The sequence below is a fragment of the Micropterus dolomieu genome, linkage group LG21 (assembly GCF_021292245.1).
Source record: "Micropterus dolomieu isolate WLL.071019.BEF.003 ecotype Adirondacks linkage group LG21, ASM2129224v1, whole genome shotgun sequence".
Lineage (NCBI taxonomy): Eukaryota > Metazoa > Chordata > Actinopteri > Centrarchiformes > Centrarchidae > Micropterus > Micropterus dolomieu.
Genome location: NC_060170.1, coordinates 22599163 through 22611631, shown reverse-complemented (window position 1 = coordinate 22611631; position 12469 = coordinate 22599163). Strand labels below are relative to the sequence as shown.

Sequence of the window (12469 nt, the reverse complement as noted above, 5' to 3'; positions counted from 1 at the left end):
ATCAATCCAGTTACACAGTGACAGCACAACACCAGTGACCATCTGTAAAGGCATTTTCCAAACCAAGCCACAGACATCTGGGTAACCAACTGTCACTGTGGCTCAAAACAACAACAACACTGTGGCCCAGAGAGCAGCCGTTGTACCCAGACAGTCAGCTTTTCACGCCCTTTACTGCTAACAGATGAACGAGTCAGAAATGAACACATAACAAATAGATTTCGCACACAAACATGTTCTACTGAAAATGATGCAGTCATCACTGAGCTGTCAGCACCTGTGACGACATGGTGGGGGGTTACTCATGATACAGTCTGGTCTGCTGTACTTAATGAAAACTCATCACCAGCTCTGAGGAAGCTACTGTGACACCTGTTGGCCTCTCACCTGACTCAGCTGGTGAGACACAATGTTAAGAACAGGATGGAGGGGGTGTTTATGCCGGGGTGAGGAGAGAAAAGACTATCCTGTAGAAACTGGAACAACTGCTTCAAGGTACTGATAACAGATCGGTATTCCCAACTTGATGTTCAAATGCACTTACTCACTGATATAAACCAGAAAATGATTGCCTTATTTGGAAGGAATCCTACAGTGGTGAGGAGCAAGATACAAGTTTTAACGTTTCACAAGCAGGCCTGCTAAGGCTTGTACTATACAGCTGGTTCATTTGAGTCACTTCCTGCTGGGTGGAAGATTTCTATGGAGTAAAAACCTCAAACCTATCCAAAGACATCCAGCTAAAGAAGCTCAATCAATCACAGCCAATTAGAAAGCATTCATGGTTTAGCAGTAATCCTGACCAGCTGGTGACACACTCCTGAGGACAGAACACACTCTGAACTCATCTGCTACACATGAGAGAAACAGATATAAATATGGTTTTTCAGTTGGTTTAATTTATTGCGCCACACATGGAAACTGCGTCAGAAGTGGTCAAATATGGCAAGAACTCAAGGTTCTGCAGGTAATTGAAAGATACTGAACTACTATTTAGTGGGTTTGCCATCCATAGCTGAGCTAAATACACAAGCTGCAACAACTACCTGTGGGCGTAGCACTGGAAGAGGATTAGGTTGAACCTGTGGAAGTGAAGAGTCACAAACTCTCAGCTACATTACTGTGCAAAGAGAAAGCAAATAAGCTCAGATTTGTCTTAATAACACCCCTCTATTCTTCTTCATTAAAACATAGTCATAGCAATTGAAACATGAATTAATGTTAATTAACCACTTGTGATATCTAAGCTATGTCTCTGTACAATGGGCTGAATGGTAACACGTTAGTTTGTAGATTAGTAGATATATAATACATCCTTTATTTTTAGTACAAATAAAAAAATGTGTCTGCAGCACCAAGAATCTGAACCTGTCAAGTATTGAAAGTCTCATTCTGGTAAAGATATTATAACTACTACTAGTACTACTATATATGCATGTGTCTCTAGCTGTGTTGTGTGCTGTGGTTTACAAAACGGCAGGTCAAACATCACAGCACGGTGTGTAGATGACATCCTTCACCCTCCCACACATAAGACCCCTCAGGCCAAGTCTCGACCTTTTGACTCCCAGCGGGTGTGCACGTGCTTGGCTGATTTTGTACTCAACACTTTCTACTTTGTGACCTATGACGTTTCGAGCAAATTCCCTGACACAAAAGGAGTGTGTATACTTTCTGCAAGAAATGTGTGCAAGAGTCCACATGCATAGGTAAGAATGAGGGGGGGGGGGGGGGGGGGGGGGGGGGGGGGGGGGGGGGGGTAAACTGTGTGTTTGCGCATGAAATGAGGGCTACAGTAATAATTTCCAGAGCAGGCTGAGGTTAGAGTGTAGTCAGGCAGCAGATCAGTTCAGAGCTTTAAACTCACTTGTGTCAAGCTTACAAGTGAGTCTGCCCTTATAAGGACACACGGTACACTCCTGGTAGCAGAGCTGAAGTGGATTACCAGCTGCCACACGAAAGCCGGACTGGTACAGACATTGAAACAGTCACAAATAAACAATGGAGAATGACTTAAACTGTGAGAAAGTTTAGAGCAGAAATATTTGTGTCACACTTGAATCTCCTTATTGCCTTGCTTTGGGGCAAAACTCCAATATTAAATCAGGTGGAAACCTATAATAAAAAAAAAATACTCATCGCCTCAGAAAAACAATGAATGTGTACAGTAGTCTGGCGCACATACACCACACCCACTGAAAAATGGGAATCAGGATACATGAGAGCCCTGCGAGGCACGGGACTCTGGTATTTTCAGAGGAGGGAGTTTCAGTCACCTCTCAGCTAAAAAATTAACAAAGAAACGAACTAGATTCAAGGTTTACAGTGCACACTGAGCCTTCATTGTCTAGAAAAAAAGAGGGCGTACCGGTGAAATATACAAGCCAGGGGGACAGAAAGATTACCGCACATGTGGCAACGTGCTCTTTCTGAGTGCACCTACACGTGTGGGAAGGCTTAAACTTTATTAATAACTGGATGGTAAGACAGAGGCCCAGAGCAGACCTGGGAAAACAGTGTCCCCTTTACACTTGAGGTAGCAGGCATAAAGAACGGATGCATGAAGGAATGCATGTGGGTATGTGGGTTGGTGGGGGGAATCAAAAATGTTCTATAGGTCTGTAATGATGCACTGAAGACAGATCTGAACTCACCGTTACTGACTCATGTTCATAGTACACAGTCTTACATTAGTGCAGTGGACTCCCCATGCTGATGGATTAATCAGGACATGTGGTCAGTGTTCCGATCTAAACAGCAAAATATTGACCTTTCAGCTCTGTGCAGGACCTCAAAGTAATCTCCAATCTTGCAGCATTGTTGCATATCTGGCTACTCAAACTTATTGTCGTCCTCAGCAGAACATTTTCTCCTTGGGCTTAATCCACCGTGAGACGTTTTGGCCCATTTTAGCTGTCTGGCTCCACACACATTTTGCCCCATCTGAATCAATCAATCAGAGCTGCAGGTCAGGTCACAGAGAGGGATCCAGGTCAGTTAAAGCCTGGTCGGGAGAACTGTGCCCCACATTTTGGAGCTGGCCTCATCAAAGGGTTTAATATCAGCCAACATAGGCAAAAAGCTGGCTCATTATTCTGCAAACAAACTGCCAGAGCTGTATAATATATTACTAAAACCTACAGCAGACCAAGTGTGGGTTTGTTTGACAATGTTATTTAGATTGTTTTTTTATTATTTTATTGACTCAATTCTGCACAGATAAAATCCCTAAATGAAGGAAATCGATACAGAATCGATCCAGCAGAAACAGATCTTTTTTATTCCACAGAAATTCTTCTTCCTTACTAAAACTGGTGGCTACATTACACACCATGCAACTTAACTTAACGCTTGAGACTTAATTTTAAAACTTTTAGTGCTTAGCCCCCAACTGCTGACTTAAGTGACATTACTTGAAGCAATTTATCAGTCTTCGCTCAGCTCCCTCTGGAGCACCAGAAGGCTTTACACAACTTTTTTCACACGCAGTCGTACTACTCAACATCTGTAAAATGGTTGCAAATCCCTGTAATTATTAGGTTAGAAAAGTTTGAAAGCTGGTTATTTAGCATGAAACCATTGCCTGACAGCTAAATCCAAAGCACAAATACTTCATACTCCAACAGTCGATCACAGATTTTTCTTTTCCACCCAAAACACAGGCAAATAATTCCAATCGTTGAACAAATGGAGGGATATACACACACACACAATGATTTTATTGTATAATCCATGTGTTTGGATGCCAAGATCTTTACTTTCTGTGCAATTAAATTGGATCTCCAATGCCACTGCATTGGTTTATGTTGTTCCAAAATCACACCAAATCCTATCTTTACCCAAAAGCAGGATTTATTTTTCCTTTTCAAACTTTCTTTGTTCAAACACACCATCATGCACAATTACAGGAAACCAACAGAATCAGGGAGCTGTCCACAGTTTGTTTGTACAGTATACTTGTATCTTTCCTTTTGTGGTCATAAGCAGAAGATATGATACAGTGTGACAGATTTCAGCAGGAAGGAGTCTTCATAAATAAATAAATAACACCGCATTGGATCATGCACTTCAGCTGGCCTGTGTCCTGTGAGCAGACCCAGGTGGAGCTGGAGCATGATGATTCTTCTCCAAATATGGGACATTACTGGTCAGACTGAAGCCCTTCGTGACCGGCTCTTTGGGTTTAATGAGGAAAGAGCCAGGAGATGAGAGGGATGTCCCACAGGAGAAAAGGGGGGATGGGGGGGTAAAGCGCTTTGGGAGGCAGCAGAGCACAAACAGTTTGTTCTAATAGATCCATGAGAGCCAGTCATGCTGACTCTGAAAATCCACAGTAAACATAACAATGGGAGTGAGAGTCGCACACTGACAGACAGACATACTAAGCCAAATTACTTTTAAAAGATCTGCTGTTACATCTCAAGAATGCCACAACATTAACAACAGTGGGCTGGAAAGCAAAACATCAACATCCGCTGGACGATTTCTTGTTCATCTCAGGAAATGGCTCTTTCCTGGGGGAGGCAATATAGAAAACCACAGTGTTTCTACGCGTCTCAGTTTTATTTCCCATTTAAAAAGTACCATCCTCTCCCAAGCTGGTCACTTGTTTTATGTGACTTGGCAGAAAACCCTAGACATTTCTGATCCTGCAGAGTGCTGCATGCTGTTTCCTGTATGCCATTTTTCTCTATAAAACAGAGCCACGCCTTAGTATTCCAACATAAAGCCAAAGGCTGCTGAAGCAGTGCCAAAGCCCTGCTATGCTACCTTACAAATGATAATCTGTGTTTGGGTAAACCAAATGGGTGAACATCGAAAGCATCTTAATAGCATCTTGGCAATGATGAGAGGCAGAATTTTCTCTTCCCCTGAGAGAAACACTGCTTCCTCCCTTCATCTAATATAACCATCAGTGATGTTTCAGGTTAAAATGTTAGTGATTTTGCACAAATTATAAAACATAGAATCTTCAATTTGATCCGATAATCCTCTTGAATTTGGTCAGGTCTTAGATTGTGACCACAGAAACAGTAGCCACAAAGCAGATTGCACACATCTGGCAAGTGTGAGTCTAAAACACCTGGAAAACAGAGTTTGGAGTGTTTGTCACAAAACCGTCTGAGCACCTACAGCATTCAAACTCTAACTGGGATTTTTGCTAGCCAGAGACGCCTGGTGGTAGTGAAGGATAAGGGGGACAAAAAGCACACAGTCAATTCCTTATCCAGACCTTTTCCATTTGGCAGAATGATGAGCCAGCCAGATGGAGATCAGTCACAGAAACCTTCTCTGCTGGATCACCCACCACAATGCAGCTCTGACAGCAGAGTCTGTCTCATATCTCCTGCTTATAAAAATTGGTTCACCCCTCGGTTAACATCCTCATTTATCAGGGCAGAATATACTACATTAATCTAGTGAGTATACTGTACAGATCATTTGGTTGAGGTCAGTTTTCTGCAGCAGTAGCAGCTTGTGTTGCCTCCTATTTTTCAGGTTGTTCATCTCTTTGGCATCCTTCTGTAAGCGCAGGTTGGCCCTACGTTGTTTTTTTTTTTAACTTTACTATGTGGAGATTTTGACCACTAGCAGCACTGTGGAGCAATCGTGGGTGTCTCATGCGCACGCACGCCTACTCATGATGCACGATGCACTAGGGTTGGGCGATGTCTACAAAATTTCCATCGGACAATGTCTACATTGAAACATCGGGATGGCATCGGGGGCATCGAGGGTGTGCGGGGGGAGGGGGGGAGAGACAGAGATAGAGGATGTGTTTAACTGAGGTGTAGGCCTCGTGTGTGTCTGAGTGTGGGGAGAAGAGAATTCCGAGGAACGTGCGAAGCATATTTAAAATTTATAATAATAATAATAATAATAATAATAATAATAATAATAATAATGTTCGTGGTGATTAAAACCTGCTTTCACATGGCGGTATTATGAGAAAAATTTAGATTTATTTTGGGCGGGGTTTTACAATCAGATGCTTGCTCAACCATCGACCACATGTCAGCTATCGCCGATAGAAGATGCTATCAGACCAACTCTACAATGCACAATGCAATTCACATTCTGTTGCTGGTTTCGAGCTATTCTGGTAATCAACAGTTGAAGGTGGTAAAGTGCCAAGAAATGCCAACAAAGTCAGTGAAGACGACGCAAGGCTGCAAACATGAATGTAAACATTGCATTATTTAAGGTTAAAAAGAAAATCCGCCTGGCAATTCCCACCATGTTTGTTAGAACTCAGGTATTCACACAATGCCTTTCGGTGAATGTACACACTTGGTGTAAACATAACTTTTTGGTTTATATACATAGAAATGGTGCACCTTTGAGCATCATTAAAACTATAGTGAGTGACTTATAGGGGGTCTTTGTAATTGGTCACTATCGTGCACAATATATTTGATTGCCAATGATTGATTTCCATAACTAATAATGAAGCATCTTATTAAGACCGTGTTAACACATTTGTTCAATTGTCTACCTCACAAAAAATTATGTACGTTTTATTCAGTGTAATGTCTCACTACAAAACCGCATAATTCACAGACAAGCAGCATGTAGTGTATGATTTAAACTCTGAAACACATGATCATGTGTCATAAAGTGTTAATTCATTTAATGTAAGAACATAATCACATTACCTCACTGACAACAGCCAAAAATACCTCTTTGAGGTCTGTTTATTACACTAAGTGATACACTGCCACATTATTCTTTTTTGACATTATAAAATGACAAAACAGCGCCTGGTATCCTGTTAATTAACAAAATACTGCTCCTCATATTCAAATGCCAGCTTATGTTTCTAAAGTATCCCACACTTCAAAATGACAAAACAATACCGTGTATCTTCCTCAGTAAGGAAATACGACACACTGAACTCATTTTCAACTTTAAACGTGGACCAAATGTTTGGTGAAATACATAAGAGTGCTCTACTTCTTCCAAATTATTGTTTTGGAGCAACAAACTGTTTAAAGGCCACCGACCATAAAAAGAGTTTATATGCACATCATCTCAAAGTCCACTGCTTTTCTTTTCTCATCCTTTCAGAGCCTAAAAATGGAATGCTATTTATAGTAACATCCAGTAACAAATGTTTCCTGTTTTATCAAACAAGCAAGTGACTTCTTATCTCTCTGCTCCCTGGCTGTTTGTTTGGATATTCACTGTCAGAGGCTGAAGTCTGCAAGCTGTAACTCAACATACTGTCACCACAAGAGCGGAGATAACTCAGTTTCTCAAGTGTCAGTTTAGAAGGAAAAACTGCCCCGAATGATTAACTGTTGCATTTCTTCATTACCGCCTCACTGACACCTTTGAAACAGGAAATGATTTGTGGAAATGTGAAGGGAGTAAATAGCTGTGAGAATGATGACAGGCTCTGCAGAAACAAATAATCAGGTGTACACTGTGAGCGCTGTGCTTGTAGTTTAGAGCCGGAATGACTTTTGTTTCCCTCCAGGAGGAGAAAAACACTTACAAAAACACCCACTAAAAGGTCAGAGGCAGTTATGTCCACCAATAACTGGCAGCATAAACACAGAAGTAGCAGGTGTTATCAATGGTCAGGAGCATAAAACACTTAAGACTTCCTTGAGAGTGTGTGGCAAGGAGCGGGGGAGCTGTATTAAAAGGAAGATCTGTTGCATGCAACAGCTTGTATCCGAAATATTCTGCAGCCTCTTTGAAGAAAGTAAAATCGTTTTCAATATTGTTGACGAGGCTCAAGTCAAGTCTTGCAGCATCATTATCCTGCAATTTCAGACTCTCTTGAAAGTTTACTTTAGGGCTGCAACTAATGATGATTTTCAATTAATCTGACGATTATTTTCTCAGTTCATAGTTTTGTCTACAAAATAGTGGGAAAACTCCAGTTATAATTTCCCACATGGCACCATTTTTGAATGCTTTATTTTGTCTGACCAACTGTCCAGAACCCAAACTTTTACTTACTAAACCTAACCCCTACAATCAAAATGAGAAAACAATACATTTCTAAAGAAATACTGTATTTAATGTGAGACAACATAAAAAAAAAACAAACACATAGAAAATGTCCCAGACATTTTTTTTATATAGTTATATAATCCAGCGTAATCTTTCCAATTTATTTGTTCCTGATGATGAGGCTGACATTTTGGACCATGTCTCTGGGGGGCAAAGAGAAGCTGGGACTGTACAGAGACCCTACAAAACAAACCCATTCTTCCTCTCAGACTGTAACCGTTGAGCCCTTGTCAACGCACAAAGGGTCCAGAGAGCCATAAAACAAAGGCCCAGGGGTCCCATATATCAACGAGGCTGGACCACAGAGTAAAATTGTCCTATTTTAAACATGTGTGAATGCTTCTTGCTCACCAGGGAGAAAGGACAGTCACGGGGCTGGCAAGACTAGTTACAAATCATTATGAGAGACATGCTGCATGTGAAATCAGCCCAGCAGGCGCCACAGACGGAAAAGAATCTAAGCGGTCATGTCAATTTATAAAGGATAAAACAGACTTGTGCATTAGCAGACCATAAACTGTAAAAAGACAATAGGATTTCATGCATATATTGACATTTTGACTTTTCCTGCAAATGTCTGATGAAGCATCGCAGCAGGGACGGGGTTTCAGAGATAATTAGAAGGGAGATCACGGTGTGGCTGACAGACAGGCTTAAGTCAAACCTTATTCTTATCCATGGAGACAGGTGCACAATGCCACAACAACAGACACCTATGCACCTGGTTCATCCTGCAGGTTTGACATGCACAGGAAAGGATTGCCACACAGCTGATAGTCATCAACCTCAGAGCTGGCAATCCGCTGATAAAATCTATTTTTAAGTGATAGTGGTTGGAGTGGTTTGGTTGGAAAGGGCTTTCCCGCCGACTGGCCACGGCTGTTTTTGTCTTTGTGTCCACAGATCTTGAGCACCGTTCAGACAGATGACCCGCAACAAATGTCCTTTCACAAAAAAAACCAAACAAAAAAAAAATGGGACACCAACTGATTGTTTTTGTGGATATTTAAATAATTGTGGTAGCTGAGAGAAAAGAAAAATGCTTTTCCTGGTTGCCATGGAGGGCTTAAATGAGCAATATAAAAGACAGGCTGGGCTTTGAATAGAAGTGTAGAGATGGGATTAGTGGCGTTAGAGAGGCCGCAATATGACCTTCTGAATGTTTGGTTCATTAAGTACCACAAAAGCCTGGAGTAAGTGTTTGTTAACCGACTGTTGTTTAACAGAAGCTCCTCCACCCGGCTTTACTACCAGTTTAATTAAGCCTGGGCATCTCTGAATGTCCATCATCTTTTACTAGTGTGCTGAAATACAATTCTTAATTCACTCCTCAACAATCACTGAATATAAAACACCACAGAATAGAGTGTTAAGAATTCATAAAAACTAAACACAAAAGGCTCCATTCATGTCTCTGGGGAGCAGAATTTCAAATTCCAACCCCATATGAAGTTTAATCAGAGTTTGTTTCCTTTGAAACCAAGTTGACTGTGGAAAACCCTGACACTCGAGTCACCACAAACACCATCAGTGAAGATGTGGGATCTTGGTGACCTTATAGCTGGTGGTCACATCTGAGGGTGGGGAGCTGTGGGGAAGACGCTCAGCACTAAGGAGAGGAGGCATTTTAAATCTACCCCAGTAATGTGTTGAGCATGACTTGATGATAAACCCCACAAATTCCAATGTCTGCATGATACATATGATTCTGCTGCTGCTGCAGCTCTCTAGACAATGCCAGCATTTTTACAGCGAGCTCTTAGGATTCGTGCCGCACTAGAAGATTCGGACAAAGCTTGGTTTCTCTAAAAACAATGAGGTCCATCTTAATACAATTATTACAAAAACATCTCTGAAATAAAAAGGCAGTGTAAGAAGTCCTCTGACTCACATACACCTGTAAATCTGGAGCTCTATTCAATAAAATGTAAAACTACAAGACAGTATTAGAAAACTGTCTTTATTCTTTCCACTGGCAAACTTTGTAGTAGCCATTTTTAATCCCTCCTGCTTCCTATTCATTTTAACGCTGTATTTCATATATGTACAAATCAAAATCAACCAATACTCTGCTTAAAAGGAAATCATTATGCTGAAAGAAGAATATTATTTCCTTGATATATTCCTGATTTCCCGCTGTTATAATGTCACTTGTGATAAAAGTTTGGCCTTTAAGTGATTTATGAGAAGAAAGCTCTTGGCCAGATGATTCCAGACTTTGGGGAAATAAAGGTCTGGCTGTGTTTATATGGTTTAAATAGACTCAGGCAGGTCAACAAAACATTACTTTTATACCGTGCCTTGTTCCAAAGTAAACAGCCTTTTCTAGTCAGGTTTACTGAGCTTTAAGAACAGAAATCAAAATGTTTTTTCTGAGATGACCTCTTCTTAAAGCACTCTTGGGAAAGCAACTGGTGGGGATAATGACTTTAGAAGTTATGTTAAAATCAGATGCAGTAGTTTGAACACTGTAGTTCAATCTGACAGAAGTTGACAACACCACCGTATTTCACCCCAACTTGAATGACATAAACTTCTTGTTCATTATACATTCATATTAATTATTATTCCAGAATGAAAAACCACAGTAAAGGTATTAACCAGATGTTTCAAGAACAATTGTTGGGTATGTGTAAATGTGATTCAGACAGCGTTAGTCTAAAGGACAGGATGACTCATGTGTCCTTGTCTGTCTTACAGGTGTCATGATAAATGTCAGACAGGCAAATGTCTCACCTTCCTCTGCTTCAGGGAATAATTAGGTAATGACTAATGCGACTGTGAACCAGGAAGTCTCCTTTTTTTGTACATGTTCATGTTCTCTTTATCAATATTGATTTGCTGCTCACCCTCGTGACATAATGTCTACTTCAGAAAACTTAATATATCATTGTGACTCACAGACAAATGAAATTAATGTTACTTTCATTCACAATTTTATAATAGAGGTTTGATCAATCTGTCAGTTACTTATTTGGTTATCGGATTGATCGTTTAGTGTGTAAAGTCAGGGTGACATCTTCAAATTGCTTGTTTTATTTTTACAATGACCCATCTGACAACTGACTGTCAGACACACTTTATTACATCTGCAACTAACAATTATTTTCTCAATTGATTGTTTATTCTGTGAAATTAATTAAAAATGCCCATTAAAATTCCTTAGACCCAGGGTGACCTCAGATTTCTTTGTTTGTCCAAACAATAGTCAAAAACCTAAATATATTTAAACAATGATATATAAAAAAAAAAAATTGAAACAATTAATCAGTTATATACAGTCTATGGTTATATTAGTTTCCTTGCAGTTGTTTCAGGTCTACACTGAGGATGTAATATGGCCTGTAAAAAGCACACAAAACCACAAGAAGCACTGTATGTGTACAGACCACCTGTCAGGATTATCATGTCATGTATGAATTATCAAAGGAGAGAGATGCCATGAAAATAACAGTAATGTCAAAAAAGGATGTTATAATATGTTATTGTACTATGACCCTTGAATCAAGGTATAATTTTGTATCAGTAACAGACCTTTAGCAGTATACTCAGAAATTAGTTCACATTACTTTTCCTTGTAAAATAAAGGAATTAACCATTCTGATGCAAATCCATATGATGTTAGGCTACAGGATGCAAACTAAAGATAATGCTGATAAACTGATTTACATCCGAATGTTTTATTAATTAAAAACCCCGTCTTTCCGAGGCAGGTAGCAGTACCACAGTGTAACTTTAGTTCAGAGCATCTCCCTTCATCTACTCACCAAGGCTCGGAGAGAGGACTCATCCAGCGCCGAATAACTCTCGACGGACATTTTAATCTTTCTTGTCAGGCTCAGGTGAGACGAAAAGGTGTTGGATGGCGAGTGTGAGCTGGTTCCCCGGTCAACGTATGGTCTACCACCTGCACAAGTTGTAGCTTGTTTTGTGTCTTTTTTTCCCCTCAGTGCGGTCTGTCTCAATCTTCAGCGCAGTTAAAGTCAGAAACCTCCTAAGAGTCAACTAAAATAAGCCCGTGCTCCGCTTATGGTGAGCATATTTCGAACTTCGGTCTTCTGTTGTCTCGTGAGCTGCAGTGAAAGCAGAAAGCAAGCCCACACTCTCTTACAAGAGGACGTTGGCAGCTTTTTTGAACAGAGGATTCCCACTGAAAAGGTGTAAGCCCGCCCCTCTGTGTCCCCGGCTTCTCCAGGCGCTCATTCAAAGCGCGCCGCTCTGTGGGACGACGCAAAATAGCCTCCAAGTATGAGAGGTGATTAGTGCCACCGTCTGCCATTGAAGATCTATGTGGAAATTCACATAAAGGCATTATTCCGTTAGATTTTCATGGAAGCAGACTCCGTTTTAATACTTTCATCAAGCAGGAATACTCAATGTTTTTATATTCTGTAATTATATCTCTACATTTATTAGTTTTCATTGTTAATGTTGTAAGGATTGT

The 12469-nt window shown here is 40.5% G+C and overlaps 1 protein-coding gene across 1 annotated transcript in view; it reads right to left on the bottom strand.

The window, feature by feature from the left end:
- The window catches only part of smtnb (smoothelin b), a 48849-nt gene extending 36675 nt beyond the window's left edge, over positions 1 to 12174 (bottom strand). The window contains exon 1 of the mRNA XM_046033960.1: positions 11793 to 12174. Within this exon, the coding sequence (XP_045889916.1) occupies positions 11793 to 11843 (51 nt within the window). The 5' untranslated portion in view covers positions 11844 to 12174. The remainder of the gene's footprint in view (positions 1 to 11792) is intronic.
- Positions 12175 to 12469: the final 295 nt, after the last annotated feature.